Source organism: Musa acuminata, chromosome BXJ1-10 (genome assembly GCF_036884655.1).
Source record: "Musa acuminata AAA Group cultivar baxijiao chromosome BXJ1-10, Cavendish_Baxijiao_AAA, whole genome shotgun sequence".
Lineage (NCBI taxonomy): Eukaryota > Viridiplantae > Streptophyta > Magnoliopsida > Zingiberales > Musaceae > Musa > Musa acuminata.
Genome location: NC_088336.1, coordinates 18,979,721 through 18,998,306, shown reverse-complemented (window position 1 = coordinate 18,998,306; position 18,586 = coordinate 18,979,721). Strand labels below are relative to the sequence as shown.

At 42.0% G+C, this 18,586-nt stretch overlaps 2 protein-coding genes across 10 annotated transcripts; one reads left to right on the top strand and one right to left on the bottom strand.

Moving 5' to 3' along the window:
• Positions 1-393: 393 nt before the first annotated feature.
• On the bottom strand, positions 394-5,761 carry LOC135582083 (uncharacterized). Of its 9 annotated transcripts, XM_018819896.2 has the most exons (6): positions 5,539-5,760; positions 4,677-4,997; positions 2,991-3,176; positions 2,721-2,901; positions 2,483-2,633; positions 394-2,392 (listed from the first exon to the last, which is right to left on the bottom strand). In XM_018819896.2, the coding sequence occupies exon 6, from the start codon at positions 2,379-2,381 to the stop codon at positions 516-518; it is 1,866 nt and encodes a 621-aa protein (XP_018675441.2). In that variant the 5' UTR covers positions 2,382-2,392; positions 2,483-2,633; positions 2,721-2,901; positions 2,991-3,176; positions 4,677-4,997; positions 5,539-5,760; the 3' UTR covers positions 394-515. The 9 variants fall into 9 exon arrangements, with proteins under 9 accessions (XP_018675441.2, XP_064942193.1, XP_018675439.2 ...); XM_065086121.1 differs by lacking the exon at positions 4,677-4,997 and having other exon boundaries at positions 2,497-2,633; positions 5,539-5,761; XM_018819894.2 differs by lacking the exon at positions 4,677-4,997.
• A 703-nt stretch (positions 5,762-6,464) lies between these two features.
• LOC104000165 (probable chromo domain-containing protein LHP1) lies at positions 6,465-18,534 on the top strand. The gene is made up of 5 exons (XM_009422144.3): positions 6,465-6,817; positions 6,922-7,008; positions 7,123-7,845; positions 18,051-18,111; positions 18,194-18,534. The coding sequence occupies exons 1-5, from the start codon at positions 6,549-6,551 to the stop codon at positions 18,239-18,241; spliced, it is 1,188 nt and encodes a 395-aa protein (XP_009420419.1). The 5' UTR covers positions 6,465-6,548; the 3' UTR covers positions 18,242-18,534.
• Positions 18,535-18,586: the final 52 nt, after the last annotated feature.

The window sequence follows — 18,586 nt, the reverse complement described above, 5'->3', positions numbered from 1 at the left end:
AAGGCCCAAAAGAGGGAATCGCGTGGCCCGAACGGGACGAATCGTCGCCGTTCGTGGGAAATCGCATGGACGGCAGACGGAGGCCCGCACGAGTATTCGTATGCGGACGTTCCTCTCTTCCCTCCGTGGCTACGTCGCGTGCTCGAGCAGGTAGAGAAACCGATCGGCGATGATCCTCCTCCTCATCTTCCACCGTTGATTTGGTCTCAAGATTCCCCATTTGCCTGGATGAGGTTAGGTTGTTATGGAATCAGATTCATTTGTCTACGAGATAACATTCAGAGAGTTGATCGTTTGCTGAGTCTGATAGAGATAACAGCGTAAGGATCGTTTGGCTTTATCTTGAATTGCTCGGCTGATTGATATTGATCGAATGCTTGGTAGAGAAGTAACTAACAATAAATATAGTTATAGACAGACGCATAATATAGATTGCTATAGTAATCATTTTACAGCGTAAGTATAATCGACGGCTGTGATCATGCCGTCATGGAGATCTCAACGGTCATCCTGGTTCATTTTCTCTGGCACTTCGCCGCCACGAAATCCAGCAGAGCATCCAAAGCGGCCTCGGAGCTCGCAGGGAAGCCTCCCGAGAACAGCCCTGCTGCCAGCGCCGCTGCCCGCTCCCTCGTCCCTACGTCCGACATCAACCGCTCGATCGCCTCTGCCACCTTCGCCTTCGTCACCGCCCCGCGCTCGTCCTTGATCGCCAGCCCCGTCCTCAGCCTCCTCGCCACGAGCTTAGCGTTCCAGACCTGGTCCCCGTGCACCGGCCAGGTCAGCACGGGGACCCCGCGGCCGAGCACCTCCACCGTCGAGTTCCACCCGCAGTGCGTCACGAACCCCCCGGTGGCTGGGTGGCTTAGTATCAGGAGCTGCGGCGCCCACCCGTGGATCACCAGCCCCCTCCCCGCCGCCCGTTCCGCCAACCCTTCCGGGAAGTAACCCACCCCGCCGCCTACCTCCACAGGCCGCCCATCCGCGTCGTGCCTCATGGCCCGTGGTTGGATGGCCCAGATGAACGGCCGACTCGACTCCTCCAGGGCTGACGCCAGTGCTGCAAGCTCCGCGTCGCTGGGGACGACCAGGGACCCGAAGGAGATGTAAATCACCGAGCCACGGGGCTTGGAGTCGAGGAACTCGAGGACGTCGGTCTCGGAGGCGATGGCGGCGTCTCCGTCTCCGCGGCCCTTGGGCCTGATGGCATTGTCGTGGATGACGGAGCCGGTGGCGGACCAATACTGGGAAGGGAGGAGAGGGCCGATGCCCCAGACCGGCTTCTTGGCTTCGTCGGCGACGTAGTCCAGGAACGGCCGCTCCAGAGCATCACAGGTGTTGAACAGAAGCGCGACTGCCTTGGTTTCTGCGAGGTCATGTTGCGGGCCTCCTCCGCGCCATGGCCCTGGTGGTGGGGTTGGACCGCCGCCTTCTCCTAGCCGGAACAGCGGCGGGCCACTCGGGGTTGCTGGCTTAGCTTGAGGCGGAGAGCCTCCACCGAATGGAAGCTTTGGTGAAGCAAAACCGCCTCCTGGCAGAAACGGTGGCGGGACAACTGAAACCCCTCGGCTTTGAGTCGGCGGAAGGCGAGCTTGATGCCCCGGTTGGAACGGTGGTGGCGGTGGAGGACCATCTTGGTGCCCCCATCCACGCGGAAGCAGCGGCACATACTGAAGTCCAAAATCCGGTGGTGGCGGTGGCGGACGTCCATGGAGGCCGGGCAACGGTGGCGACGGCCAAACCAGTGGAGGCGGTGGCCCAGCATCATGCGCCCCAGTCGCAACCTCTTCGAAAGCAAGATCCCCCGATCCAAAAGGCAGGGGTGGCGGGCCCTGACTCATCAGATCGGTGGCCGTCAGAACCATCTCCTCTGGCAAGCCGGGAACACTCACCATTCCACCCGGGCCGAGGTCCGCCGTCGATAGCTTTGACGCGGCGTGATCCATGGCGGTCGAGCACGCACTGGAAGTGAATAAAAGAACCGCGAGGACCCCGAATTCCCCACAGACATCCAGCAGCTGGCTCATCATCACGTCAACGATGACGCACACCGGGGGAGACATATCGTCGCCGCTGCCATTAAATCGCTCGGCAAGAAGATCACGGAAGGCAGAGCAGTCATTCCGGGAGTGTGGCCTCGGGGAAGCGCAAGACAAGGACAATGACGACGATGGCAAAAGAGGAGGAGGACCAGAAGGTCGGGGCATGGAGTACTCCATGATTCGGATCAGAGGGTGGAGGGCGCTGGAGGAGGACGAAGCCGACGGCAGGAGGAGGGTGACACGGTAACCACGGGAGGCGAGCCGGCTGGCAAGCTCGGTGGTCGGGAAGATGTGGCTGGAGTCGTGGAAGGGGACGACGATGATCTCGCCATTGGCCATCTTTATTTAACCTGGGAACAAGACGGGGGGAGCGGGAAGGAGTTATATAGGCGGAAGAAGACTTTACCGTTAAGAAAGCAGGGAGGGAAGCAAGCTTAGACCGTTAGGCGGAGACCGCGTTGCCTGTCATGTTGACCGATCGCTACGGATGTCGGCGGAGTCGGCAGATGGATACAGGAATCCATGTGATCGATACTTTTTTTGATACTGGATTCTTAGATTGCTTGGTATCTTCTTCACCTCCTGATTTCCCTGTACCAGAAAACAATCGATTAAAACAACACGGCAACTCTGGTGCCTGTGCAAACAATTTTAAGTTAAGAACAATGTTTTAATTACCTGTCAACAATTAGAAGATGATTTGAGACTGCCAAAAAAGTCCATTCTTCTGCTCTTCAGTGCCAAGCTTAGAAGAAAATTAGTCGAAGCAGTGATAACAGGTATTTTAATCCTGATTAAAATGAGATTAAATTTAATAACTGATATGCATCTGACCTATTAGATCCATGTTTTCCATTTCCTGAGATACATAGTTGACATTGAATATAGAATAGAGGAATAATAAGTCAAATTAAACATAGGTATGTGTTGCACCATTATTGGCCTTACCTGGCTGCTTTGTCATAAAGGCATGTTTAAGCTTGATCCAGGCTAATTGGAACTGTAGTCAGCAAGGCAATAAGAAATCAATTTGGTCCCTCTCCCAAAAAATGATTCAGTTGTTGACCTCTATGTATGGTCCCATTTGTTTCATCTCATCTTTCAAGCAAAACTAATTGGCAATATGAACTGGGCCTGCACAAATGAGAACCAGAATGAGATACTGAAGGCAGAAACTATTCTTCAAGAAACTCCAATAAAAGCAAGAGTCATTCTCTAGCAACTTTCCTAAGTTACTGATTAGTTGCTATTTTTTCATGAAATGACCTTTCATTTAATATGACATTCAAAAAATGTATAACTTAAGAGACAGGAAATGAAGAAAGGAGAGTGTCACTGTTGTTGATGAAACAATTATGATCAATGGCACCACTTTGTTTGCTGTTGAGAAAGCCTTAATGCTTGGTTCAGGCATAACTGGGCAATATCAAAGTAATAGATGGAAATAAAACTCTACTAAAATGGTAATATGGTGAAAAAGAACATGAAGCAGTTCCAAACTTTATGGCTTTGTCTCATGCAAAGTTCAACAGCTAATTGTGAGAAGGGTGAATATTAAGCAAGAGAAACTACAAAGGAATGTAATTGAGAGGAAAAACAAAGACCACAAAAGAAGCCCTCAGTTAAATGAAGAACCAACTTCACTATAATAAGCACTGAATTCATACAAAGAATGTGGCTTCCAAGAACTGTGTATTCATACATACACATAACTCAAACATGCAAAACACAATAAAGGCAGATTAGCAACAAGTGGGACAAAGACTAACAAAGAATGCACAGTTCCGATGAGGAATGGTGTTGGCGTTTGGGATTAGGACCGAGGGTGGATTCACATATTGGGAACAATTAAAAGCAATCTGAACCAAAAAAATAAAGAAACATATAATCAAGAAAATAATAGGAAGACTGACTTTCAAATATAGCACAAATTTAAGGAGGAAAGACTCACATGAGTCACTTCTCCACTAAGTTCTCTCTCTCTAGTTAGACATCCTATGAGTGGCAACAGCTGCAAGCATGGAAATGGCCTCTTTCCCAAATAAAAAGATATCTGTTCCTCTTTTTCACCTACTCTCATCTTTTTTTTTCTTCCTCTCCTCGTTTCCTCATTTCCCTGAAATGTTCACCAGCAGGATTCTGCTGCAAACGATCAATTTGGCCTATTTCCGGCAACTGGTTCAACATTTTAGCACAATCAAGGTCAGTACTTAACAGGAATAAAATCACAAGTGCTAGCAAAATTTGTATTTATCCTCTACTACTATTGAAATTATTCATTCCTCATTTCTAGTTTAGATTTCACTTATTTAAAAACCCAACCTTGCTGCTGTAAGCACTCTTGCCATACCTCATCTCTGCTGATTTTATATTGCATTTCTTAGTAATGGTATCTTCATCATTCTTATTAACACCTCAGATTGTCGCAGAAAACATGGACTTCTTCAACATTAGCACCACATTATCCTCAAAATTGAACTAGAGATACTGAATACATTAAAATGGAAGGTGCCCAGTTTGGCTGAATCATTATGTCAATCTCAGATGCCATGGGCCAGAAAATTATTTCCTTCCAGCTCATTTGCACACAAATCATCTCATAAAAGACATTTTAGGTAGCAAAGCCTAGCTCACCTGTGCAGCACTCATATCATCTTTTTTGTTCTCTTTGCCAGGAAAACAAGACACCTTCTCCCCAAAAGAAGCATCTGTAAGAACCCAAACAAAAATCATATTGCCTTTCCTTTTTGCCTTGCTTTGATTTCCATCACTGGAATTCAATTCCTGTTGGGTCCTTCCTTTTTTTTCTCCTCTATTCTGCTCTGTTATTTGATAAAATCAATTAGTCCGGGCTTCGCAAGGGTATGGCGATGCCTGGGTTCCAATTTGGTGGTTTTGCAAGCGGGGTGCTTCAAAATCTTTCACGCTCACCTGGTGAGGCTCGGCTGCCCATTTCTGCAACAGTGTAGGCAAGTCGGGGCAATGATACATGAGCGGAATCTTAGACTTCCAATTTGAACTTCTGAGTTCCAACTCACTGTTCAATAAATTACCAAATTTCCTATATAAATCGTTTTATTTATTAGGTAATCATATACTGTGTTGCTTACCTTAAATATATTAACACAAAATTGATATTTGAGTCTCACACCTACACATCTGATTTTTACAGTTTGCAAAATATCATTCTGAGCATAAAATCTTCCCTAATCTTCGGATAAAATCTTTATACGAACAATATCCCCAAACCCAAATGGTAGTGAACATTCAGATCTTTTAGAACAAAAAGAAAAAGACTTGCAAATATTTAAGAAAGCTTGAAGTAGGTTAGCTAACAGAGAAGGAATTGCGGTAACTTTTTCAGCAACAAACAGAATTCAAAGAAGCACTTGGAGACAATATATCGATTAACTGAATGAACTAAACCACTATGCTGCTGATCGGAAGATAATCTGATCTGACGTTGGAAAACAAGAGAAGAGACAGAAAGACGAACTCTAAACGCTCCAAAACTAGATTCGTCGGTTCGAAGGACAACGAGCAGACAGGGCAGCGGAAGGTCGAGAACCTCGCTCTCCGCTTCCTATTCATTTCGCGCGAGAAGGGATCCGGCGGAACCAAGCGAATCAGAGGCAGCGGCGACCGTCAACCCGCGGCGGCTACGTCGGCAGTGGCAGATGGGAGCAGAGCACACCTGAACCTCCAACACGAAATCAAACCCTCCATCGCCCGATCGAAGTGCGGTGTTACGAATGAGAACGTAACACGTGGCTTCCCACTTAGCAGAAAGGATAAAGCTTAAAAATTACTCAAATGAGGCCATATATTAATTAAACTTAAAATTTTGAAGTACTCTTAGAATATATATATATATATATATATATATATATATATATATATATATATATATATATATATATATATATATATATATATATGGATACCATAGAAAAATAGTAATAAAATAATAAGTTCAATATATATATTAGAATGTTGATTTTGTTCACTTCTTAGCCAAAAGCTATTAAAGATATATTCTCCATACAAAAAGTATGAATATTTCTCCTATCAGTAATCATTTATTTATTTAGTTAGTTATTACAACAAGAGCATTTTAAACATCTTAGAAGCGAGTTCTTTACAAACAAAAATATAAAAGTTCAGAAATTTAAAATAAAAAAATAAAAAAAACATATATATGAGATTAAGTAAAAATAAACGATAAGTCAGAATTCCTTATTTTGAACAATGCAAAAATAATCCTAATAATTGAGTTGTTCATAAGTGTGATAGGGAGAATATGGTTCAAAAGCCAAAGTTGTTCATAAGAAATCAATCTTATAATAATATCATAATAATTGAGTTGGAAATTTAATTTTTTTTTTACAAATATTAAAAACGCTTGCGATCGCCAACGCCTGACATCGAAATCGACAGTGGACAGCTGACCGGCGCCTGCGCGGACAAAGAGAGAGAGAGAGAGAGAGAGAGAGAGAGGGAGACACTATGAAGGTCGGAAAGAAGAAACCCGAGGCGGCGGCGGCGGCGGCGGAGGCTGCGGGGGAAGACGGTAGAGTTGAGGATGGCAGCGGCGATGTCGGAGACGAGGAGAAGGAAGAAGAAGAAGATGAAGAAGAAGAAGAAGAGGAAGAAGGGGAGGAGGTCGGGGAGGCGGAAGCAGGCGAGGTCCCGAGATTAGAGGACGGTTTCTACGAGATCGAAGACATCAGGAAGAAACGAGTCCGCAAGGGTCAAATCCAATACCTAATCAAGTGGTAGATCTCCTCCTCCTCCTCCTAATTCAATTCCGCTTGTTGCTTTTCGCTTTAGGGATTCCTTTTCCGCCGATTTCTTAAGCCTTGTTCTTGTTGGACCCAAGGCGAGGATGGCCGGAGACGGCCAACACCTGGGAACCCTTCGAGAACATCCAGTCCTGTGCTGATATCATCGAAGCATTCGAAGAGAGGTCAGCCTGTTCTCTTCGCTACTCTAAATGTCAGTTCTTTGCTGGGGAGGGTTTCTCCTACTTTTTGTCTTCTTTTTCTTTTGTCGATTTTGAGCTCTTCCGATGTGTGGGCAGATCGAGGTCGCCGCGGGCACGGAGACGAAAGCGGAAGCATGGCGGTCCGTACGGCATCGCGGCCCACAAGAAGCGATCTCTCCAGACTGAGGAATCAAAGACGGCACCGAATCCAACCTCGTTGAATCAGAATGACGCCACGGGCACGGCGGTGGCTGGTGCAGATGGCGATAAAAGCATGGGGCTAGTTGGAAAGAAACTGGTAGTGGAGGAAGAGATAGGAGACTTGAAGAAGAGCAGGGCAGAGGAGGTTAACTTGACCACTTCGTTAGATAGAATGGGTGATGACCAGAACTTGGAGGTTCTTAATTCTGCAGAGCAGATAGGAACCAATGGACATGTCTCTGTGAATCCCCCTGAGGCACGGGAGGAGGATGGCTCCACGGATGGGTTCTCTAAGGTCGAAAGCACTCGGGCTTCGCAGGGCAATGTCGTCACAGGTGCGAAGAGAAGGAAATCTGGGTGTGTGAGAAGGTTCCAGCAGGGTTCTGCTATGGGTCATCAGGATGAGCAGCAGAAGACATCTATGAGAAGGCAAACTGGATCTTGCGGCAAGGGTGAGAAATCAGGAAATAAAAATGTTAATTCTGAATTAGAGGACAAGAATAAGTTGGATGATACTGGAGAACTGCCTTCAATCACAAAGCTACTGAAGCCAGTTCGCTTCTATGCTTCCGTGACAAACAATGTGCAGCAAGTGTCCATAACATTCAAGGCTCTGAGGTGAGAATTTGTAGAAGTGGCTACTTTACTTCTTTTAAAGTCGTTAATCTAGTTTCACTGGTTAATGCTGGGTTTGTGCTGAAATTCTTTAAAGAGATTTGAACCACACGAATCTGTCTCTTCACTTTCTAAAAGGTTGAGCTGAAACACACCGATTTGAAGTTTACAATGTGCTGTAGATTAGCATCAATATTAGCAGTGTTTAAATTGTTTATGTAACAACGATCACTCAGGACCAGCATAGAACTCTCCCTAATACAGGGACTGGGGAGGGTCAAGCAAAGAGGCTAGTTTTGTGAGGTGAACTCTGGTCGATTGGGTCTGAAAAAGTAACAATGCCATGCCACTAAGGTTGTGCTAAGGGTCGAGTCCTAATGTTATAGTTAAGTTTATGATTGATTTTGAGTTGTATTTTCTATCTTTATAACTTATCTTGTATTTTGTTGGAAATATAGAACTGATATTAGGAATCACAACAACTTGTGGGAAACAAGGCTGTGTTTAGGCTGTCATGGTTTGCAAATAAATGGTTGCCTTTTCCTTTTAATTGCTTTTGAATTTTTTTGATTTACTTGAAAACTATATCCTCATTTATGGTGATAATGTTAATGCATGATTGAAAATTTTTTGTAGCTGGCTTTTAGGTATAACTTGCATCCCTTTCTTCATTTATTACTCTTTGTTTCTCTTTAAATCTTACCTTGCAAAGCTTGTCATTTGGGTGGCATGAGTGAGCCTATACCTGTCATAGAATGGCCCTTTGTTGTTCAGCACAAGCCTAAAGCAACATAGTCATATATTGGTGAATTAGTGCTTACGATAAAAACGTCGGTTTTAAAATTCTCGTTCGATAAAAACTGATATCGGAAAAGAGTGATTGACTAAGAGTAAGTGAACTAAGTAATTAACTCATAAAGTAATAACAATGATAATGAAAAGTAGAATAGAAATTGCACAACGAGTTTGTAGTGGTTCGGTCATCATGACCTACGTCCAGTCCTGATTCCTCTTCACTCGAGACCACTGGTTTCCACTACCCGATCTTCTTTCAATGGACGAAAATCAATCACCCTTTTACACTCTTTTTTCCTTTTCACATGCTCAAGGGAGAACCTTTACACCTCTCTTTTTTTTTAGACATCGCTCCTCCCTTAGAAACCTTCTAACTCTAGGAGGAAGAGACTCGCTAAACTTAGAGAGATTACAATTTTTACTCAAGTATTCTTTCCCCCTCTTTTGCTCAAATTCATGCTCTTACATGCAGGAATAGCTGGGGTATTTATAGACCCCAAATTGCTTTAAAAATAGAGCCAAAAAAGGTCTCATCCCGAGTCCTGGCGGTACCACCACTTAACATTGGGCGGTATCACCGCTTGACATTGGGCGGTACGATCACCCAATCTGGCAGTACTATCGCTTAACATTGGGCGGTACGATCACCCAGTCTGACAGTACTACTGCCTGACATAGTCTCGGAGATTGTGTCTTGGAGACTGAGCCTCTGGCGGTGCCACCGCCTAACCCAACTTTTGGGTCACTGAATGAGCCTTTTTCTTGGCCCAAAACAGTCCCAATTTGGGCCCAATTGGCCCATAATTGAGTTGGCATGGTTACATTCTAAACCAACTCAATTATAACTAAAGCTACTTCGATCTAGATAATTATTACAAAGCATTAATCACATGTTGTCCGGTATGCCATTGGTTCATCGGCGCTTCGTCTAATCCTTCGGCGCATCGTCCTCTTTTGCTGCCTTTTGCCCAATCGGTATGTTGACCTCTGTAACTCCGATCTCCTTGGTGCAATGTCCGCTCTTCTAGGCCTGATGCCCGAACTCATGGCACAAAGTCTTCTGCTGATTCGTTGACCGATCGTCTGGCTCGATGTCTAATCTTCTGACATGTTCCACTCCGGCTCAACATTGATTCTTTTTGTTTTAATTCTCTCTTCATGATCGAAGCTAGTCCTGCGTCACTCAAAACGCATATTAGATCATAAACTCTATCAGTTGGTTTATCATTAAAATCCGAGATTTAACTATCTCCCCCTTTTTGATAATGACAACCAATTGATGACAAAATTTAAACCAAACTCCACCTATCAATAAGTTTTATTGATAGGACCTTGAATTCAAGTCAAAGCAATTATAATCATGATCATATGCAACACATTATATACATATCATTGTATTGCATTCATCATTATCATAAGTATTTCAAATCATCATGGTATCAAAATATCAAAGTATATTACATCCTACCATGTATGATCATCATAACTTCTAATTGTATGCTTCATCATAATACTATGAGTATTTCATGTATCATTTCATATCATTGAAGAGGAATTGGGAGTGGATGTGGGTCACGACGACCGAACCACTATAAACTCGATGTGCAATTTCTATTCTGCTTTTCATTATCATGGCTATTACTTTGTAAGTTAATTACTTAGTTCACTTACTCTTAGTCAAGCACTCTTTTCCGATATCGGTTTTCATCAAACGAGAATTTTAAAACCGACATTTTTATCATAAGCACTAATTCACCCCCCTCTCTTAGTGTCGTATTGATCCTAACAGTTGGTATTAGAGCCATGTTTTTCTCATTTGGTTTAACACCCAAGAAAAATAAATTTTTTCGGCTTTCAAGAGGTCATTCTATCATTCGTCCTCCTATGTTCAATGGGACAGACTACACGTATTGGAAAACTTGAATGTAAGTGTATAATTCTTTTGTATTTATGGTTGCATACCTTATGTGATGCTTAGAGAATTGATATAAAGAGAAATGAAATGCACATTTGTGTTATTCCCCTCTTTTTGCTAATGACAAAGGGGGAAAAAGAATTGCTAGTGTGCACATCTCAAAAGAGAACCAAAATTTGCTAGCTTTCACAATTCAAGAAAAAACAAATCACGTTAGCTTGCACATCGCAAAGAAAAACAAACTTGCTAGCTTGCATGTTCTAAAATGATGTAAATCTTGCATTCTTTTTCAAAAAATTTGCTAGCTTGAACATCGCAAAGAAAAGAAAACATGTTATCTTGCACATCTTAAAAGATGTAAAAGTTTTGTTAACTTTCATATCTAAAAAACTTGCTAGCTTGTATGATGATATATGCAATGATGTTTCAAAAACTTGAAATTATGTTTATAATGCAATGATTCGAAATTATATCTCAATAACTTGCTAGTTGTACTTCTTTTTGTTGATGACAAAGGGGGAGAAGTGACGGGGTGTTGGTCAGCGTTTCTCAGTCCGGGCGTCGCTTGTGTTGAGCAGCGTCTCTCCGTTCCCGGGCTGGTTGGCAGCTTGCCTTCGTTCGCTGGATAGCGATTCCCAGGTCGAGACGCTCGTGGCTCGGGGGTGGCCGCTTGCTTGCAAAAATGGCCTTCGTCGGGTGATTCCCGACTTTGGCCCTTCCGACGAGCAAGTCAGTAGTTGTTTTTCTCTTCTCTTTTGTGTTCTCACCCCCTCTAGCCGGATGCCGGCTAAGGGCTTTTATATTATTGTACGAGGGTCGGTCGCATGCGGGCTCGACGTGGTGGCTTATCCTCGGGGGACGAGATGGTACTGTGCGGCCGCTGTCCCGAGACGCATAGGACGGTGTCAGACGACACTGCCCCAAGCTTCCGGGATGGAACATGCCAAACAGTGCCTCGGTACAGACTCTGACTTAGCGTGTGGGGATGCTCCCCTTGCTGACCTGGCTGTAGCGCGGCGTGGCATCAGTCGTGACGTGTCTTGGACCCAAAATATACCTTATCACTTCTTCCCCCCCCCCCCCCCCCCATCAAGGCGTGTCGTGGGGTCCCTGAGGGGATGAGAGGGATGCCTAGGTCGGAACGCTGGGGAGGCATTGGTTGCTTATGAGGGAAAGTTGGATTGACTCGTCGAATGCGGACGCTGGATGATGAGCTGCTAACCCTCTTCCACGATGTCGAGTCCGTCAGGTCTTTGGCTTGGGCCGCTGAAGAGAGGTCCTGAAGGAGGAGCGACTGGCGCTACCACAGAAGATCTAGGGGGCGATCGCCGAGTACAAGGCATCCGTTGGGTTCGAGCGCGGCCTGGTGAGGTCGGGGTGGGTCACATATGAGTTCGAGTATCGGGTGGCCTATGCTCGCTTTCGAGCAAGGTACCCGGACCTAGAACTGGAGTTGGACCCGTTTGTCGACTGTTGATGAACAAATGTGCCGTGGCTGGTGAGTCAGTATAGCTCGATCCACGGGTCGATGTCGGGAGTCTTCTGCCGGCTGAGTTGGACGCCGAGGTAGACCAGGCCCTGATCTCAATTCATGTATAAAAATCTCAAGTTATAATTCCGAGAATTCAAGATCATGTTATAGATAAGATTCATTTCAATTCAAATCGTCCAATCATCAAAATCATTTTCAAGAGGTTCATAAAAAAGATATAAATAGGTTCATTAATCTCTTTTTTTTTTTTCATCAATGATTCAATTATATCATGAGATATACAAATCATAATTACAAAGGAGTAATATTAAAATCATGACATGAAAGATATTAATTTGAAAGATCAATTCGTGAATGATTCATCTGGACAAATTTCCTTTTTAGTAAATGACGAATAAAATCATAGGAGATCAAATAAGATATCTTGATTCACATAAAATAAATCTCAAATCATTAATATCAAGAATCAAGATTCATTTGGATAAATCTTCTCTTAGACGATAAAATAATACGAGAACAAAATGATTCATATAAAATACATCTCATGTCATAAACACGAATAAATCAAGTGTTTGGATAAATATGAAAACAAATTGTCAAATCCAAAATCATCATCAAAATCAAATTTCTTTCATTCGGGAAATTTATTGAAAGTAGCATTGATTGATTCCTATAAGATTAACAGTAGCTAAAGTTCTTTTAGTTCCAAATTTTATAAGATATTTCATACTCAAGTCTTCTATACAAAAGTCATGCATCATTATTTAAAATCAAAAAGCAATATAGAAATCATCAAGATACACATTATTGCTTCTTAAAACATACATATAATTAATCTTATTAGGTTTACAAGCATTAGATTTAAATCTAACATTTTGTTCCTTTATCATAGAACATGCAATTGTCGGTTTCTATTTGTGAAATTACGTATGACATTTGGCACACTATTGAAATCACACACGAAAGCACTAGTAGAGTTAAGGATTCTAAGATAAATCTTTTTATGCATGATTTTGAGTTGTTTCATATGAAACTAAGCGAAACCATTGGAGACATGTACACCCATTTTACGGATGTCATCAATTGTTTAAAAGCACTTGGTAAAAGTTTTTCGAATCTTGAACTTATTAATAAAATTTTATGTTCTCTTCCTAAAATTTGGGATCCGAAAGTAACCGCAATACAAGAAGCGAAGGACTTGAATAATTTTTCGCTCGAAGAACTTATTGGTCTTTGATGACCTATGAAATGACTTGTATTAAATATGATGAACATGAGAACTACCTTTCAAAGAACAGGAAGGATTTGACACTTCAAACAATAGAATACCACTTGAGTGATAACTCAAGTGATGATGATGATGACTTTGAACTTCTCACTATAAAATTTAAAAAGTTTATAAAATAACAATTAAAGAATAAAAACGAACTTAAAAAGGATAAAACAACATGCCATGAATGCAATCAGCCAGGGCACTTTAAAAGCGAATGTCCGCAACTAAAGAAGAAGGTGCTTGCACAAAAGAAGAAGAATGCAATCAAGGCGATAGTGGAGGATGAAACGAGTGCATCCGAAGACAAGGTTGCGAACTATGCTTTGGTGGCTTTCGACGACGAGGTAAGTGACTCAATCAATCGGCTTCCACTACCTGATCTTCTTTCAATGGATAAAGATCAACTACCCTTTTACACCCTTTTTTCCTTTTCACAAGTTCAAGAGAGAACTTTTACACCTCTTTTTCTTTTTAGACCTCACTCCTCCCTTAGAAACCTTCTAACTCTAGGAGGAAGAGACTCACTAAACTTAGAGAGATTACAATTTCTACTCAAGTATTCTTTCCCCCTCTTTTGCTCAAATTCGTGTTCTTCCATGCAGGAATAGCTGGGGTATTTATAGATCCCAAATGGCTTAAAAAATGGAGCCAAAAAAGGTCTCATCCCGGGTCCTGGCAGTACCACCACTTGTGCTGGTGGTACTACCGCCTGCAGCACTGACACTGGGCGGTACCATCACCTAGTCTAGCAGTACCACCTCTTGACACTAGGCGGTACCATCGCTAGTCTGGCGGTACTACCGCTTGACACAGTTTTGGAGACCGTGTCTTGGAAACTGAGCCTTTGGTGGTGCCACCGCCTGACCCAACTTTTGGGTCACTGAATGGGCCTTTCTCTTGGCCCAAAACAACCCCAATTCGAGCCCAGTTGGTCTTTAATTGAGTTGGCATGGTTACATTCTAAACCAACCCAATTACAACTAAAACTAATTCGATCTAAACAATTATTACAAAGCATTAATCACATGTTGTCCGGCATGTCATTGGTTCATCGGCGCTTCGTTCAATCCTTCGGCGCATCGTCCTCTTTTGTGGCCTTTTGTCCAATCGGTATGTTGACCTCCGCAACTCTAATCTCCTTGGCGCAATGTCTGCTCTTCTAGGCCCGATGCCTGAACTCATGGCACGAAGCCTTCTGCCGACACGTCAACCGATCCTCCTGCTCGACATCCAATCTTTTGACATGTTCCACTCCGGCTCAACATTGATTCTTTCTGCTTTAATTGTCTCTTCATGATCGAAGCTAGTCTTGCGTCACTCAAAACGCAGATTAGATCATAAACTCTATCAATTGGTTTTATCATCAAAATCCAAGATTCAACATACTCATACCTAGAAGCACGACAATCCTTATTAGCTATAGCATTTATTTCCTCTGGATTGATTTTCTTCCATTATTCCTGTAGTTATCTTGCACAATGATAACTTCTTTCCTCCTGTCAAATCTGATTCTATAACCATATTCTCTGGTGTTGGTTCTTTTTTTTTTTCAAGTTGGTATCATATTCAAGCTGATTAGGAGCCCCTTGCCATGGTGGTTTAAGTCTGATCAACCATCAACCTGTTCATTTTCTCTTGCTGCTATTTTCTCGTAGGAATAGATGCACCCTTCATTGTTTCATGTCTCTTTACCTGCAACATGTTGAGTTCAGAATGACTTTTGGCCTGACCTTGAAGTGATACGAGTTTGATCCCAAAGTCAGGCCACCAAAAAAATATCTGTTGTATTTGATACAGCCACAGTGATCAGAGGAATGTTTTCCCGACCAAAGCTTTGTGGCACTGGAGGCATCTCATAGTGTGTTGGCATGTATCATGCTTATGCTCATAGATATGCATAGGCTCTTATTCAACTTAATCCTGTGTTGGCATGATACGCATCAACTATCTTGGATTCTACTTATGTTCATGCTACATTATGATGCAAAAGACAGGAAGATTGGAACTGTCAGTTGAATGATTTAATTGTAGGAGGACAATGCTTGAATAATTGTACATTGCACGATCAAGATCATTAATGAGATGAATTAAAAAAAGCACTGGGAAGACAAGATCATGTAGCCTATGCTACAAGCTTGTTACTTGAAAACCACCTCTTGTGATATCACAAATAATTCTTGAACATCCAAAGGAGACAAGGGAGATGACATCCAAAGTTTGATCATGAATGAAGATTCACAGAACATGGAGACTCATGACATTTCCATTTCCTAATGGTCAGATAAGTTTGAAGCAAAAGTTCAGATTTCAAGATTCTTTCTTCTGACCTTTCCAAGATTCAACTAAAGGTGAATTGAAGGTTCTAATGAGCAGTTAAAACAAGGAAAGATCAAATGATTTAAGAATTTTCCATGGAGAAGAATCCCAATTTAAGGCTTCATCATCAAGCTTTGATGTTTCATCAGTTGTTTGCAGTTCCAACAAATTGAATGATTTTGGTGTAAATCATTGCAGCACAGATGAGTTTCATGCAATGGAAGCATAATCATTGCAGCACAGATGAGTTTCATCCAGGAGCAAATCTGTCTGGGTCTTAATTTAAGTTTGATTTGAGTTTAGTTAATGTTCTTCAGAGATGTATCTTCTGTTCTTAGAAATGTTTGTGTATTTTTCATGTTGCAAAATATGTCTGATTCAAGCCCTAAAAGTGATCCGTTAGGCAGCAATCTTTTCCTAATAAAAGAAGTCCTAGCAAATCATGTTTGCACTTAAAAGAACAGTGACATATTCAATAGGTTTCATTTGTCTCTTATATTATTTTTACTTTTAGTGATAACTAATTTAGTTGATATAGCAATTTTGTTACTTTGTCAAGTGAAAATACCTCATAACTGAAACTAGAAGTAGGTGTCATGTTTTTGGAATAGTTCATGGGTGGAGTATTTAAGAATATGGAACAATTCTGGTAAAAGTAGAAAAGACCTTCCAAACAGCTCAACTAGTTCTGTATGGCTCTCTCACATGTGCCACCAGTGGGGGTTAACGTAATCTTAAAAATCCACAAAGGGTAATAACATTTTTGAAGAAAAGTTTGACACAAAAAACCATATATGGAAAACTATGTGGACCAGGGGGCCCATGTTCCCATTGGGCCCTTGCATGGCATCACCCCTGTTTGATGCACTAGGTAGGGTTTTGAACTGCTACACCTAGTTGATATTGTGAAAACAATTAAGTGCATATTTGGGCAGGGTGAGGTCATAAAAGCTCTAGCTTGCTCTTGCATACTATGGTTGGTATCCAAGACCAACAAACACACCATTGTACTTGTCTGTCGGTCAGGCTTAAATGGTTTTCTTTTGATTAAATTGGCTTAAGCTCATCATCCCTGATGTTGCATCCTAGTGCAAGTTGCAATATAGCTTTTGGTCTAGCATGGGTTCTATTAAGATCCCAAGAAACAGTCACCATCTCATGTGAAGCAAAAAAGGTTATGTTGGAAGGATGCAATACTCCATGTGAAAATATGTGTGGGGATACCAACAGTTATTGTGTCCATTTAATAGTAAATGAGCCGCTGCAAGGTACTGCAGTATTGTTATCTACACTGGTCAATAATGTTGCATCCTAGTGCAAGTTGCAATATAGCTTTTGGTCTACATGGGTTCTATTAAGATCCCAAGAAACAGTCACCATCTCCTGTGAAGCAAAAAAGGTTATGTTGGAAGGATGCAATACTCCATGTGAAAATATGTGTGGGGATACCAACAATTATTGTGTCCATTTAATAGTAAATGAGCTGCTGCAAGGTACTGTAGTATTGTTATCTACACTGGTCGATGATGTTGCATCCTAGTGCAAGTTGCAATATAGCTTTTGGTCTAACATGGGTTCTATTAAGATCCCAAGAAACAGTCACCATCGCATGTGAAGCAAAAAAGGTTATGTTGGAAGGATGCAATATTCCATGTGAAAATCTGTGCAGGGATACCAACAATTATTGTGTCCATTTAATAGTAAATGAGCTGCTGCAAGGTACTGCAGTGTGGTTATCCACACTGGTCGATATGTTTAACAAAATTTCCCCTGTGATCTATCTTTAATAGACACTATTATCCACACTGTAATATTAATATTGACATGCATACAATTTTTCTGCATTTATCTTCTTGTTCCCATGTCGTCATATCATATTTTCTGAATTCTTTTAGAAGTTAATGTGGACAATGTGAAAGAAATAGTGGTGCCAGTTTTGATCTACCCAGAAACTTGCTCTTTCGGTTGAACCAACATTAAATATGCAGATAAATTCTTCTAGACTGGCCTGTTTGATTTTCAATCGTATTATGTTTCCTGACATGCAAAAGAGTTTGCCATGTGTGTCTTTTGGTGTTTGTATCATCACTCATATTCTCTGTACATGGAAGTACGAACGAAGTAAAAGAATTAGTCCCAGAAGATATAATCAATCTGATCCAGGTTGGTGGTAATTTGGGTCTGTACTACATTGAAATTCTTATATTCTTTTATGCTTTAGTTGTCATTTTACAGGCTCATTAGGTCAACACAAACAAATTTTAATGTTACTATTTGGTCTGTTTTCTTGAAGGAATTAGGAAACTTGGTTTCATTGAGCAATAGCATTATGTACAGGTGGAAATGTCAAATGATAGTGATAACACTTATGGTGCCATATGCAAACTTTCTAACCCTTGTTCTATATTGATGTATAGGTCTGATGGAAAAGAAGTGCTTGTGGATGACAAGGAACTAAAAGCTAATAACCCATTGTTGGTATGATGCAGTCTACTTACCTCTTCGGTATACATTTGCTGTCGTTAGGCAAATATTTCAATTGAGCTTTTTAATGTGACAGCTGATCAGCTTCTATGAGCAACATCTTCGCTATAGTCCAAATCAATGAGCAATTCAATATCAAGGTTAACATTCATTCTTCAAGTTTGCCGCAGCTGAAGAACCAGATTTATGGCTTACCGATGTCTCAACCTGGTAGCCGGATGCAGTTTCGTGTGCAGTACTAGTCTGGCTTGAATTAGGCTTTTTTGGTTTCACAGACTGAAAGCCTTATCCCTTGCTGTGTTGTAACATTGGCAACTAGTAGTGTTGCTTCAGAATCAGATGATAGTCTGTATCATTGGCATGCTCTATTGTCGTGTATATAATAATCTTATGATCATTGTTTTAGACATTAACAGATCCAAAGGTTTCTTGCGCGCTGGCAGAACTTTCCATTAGCAATTTGTACGCC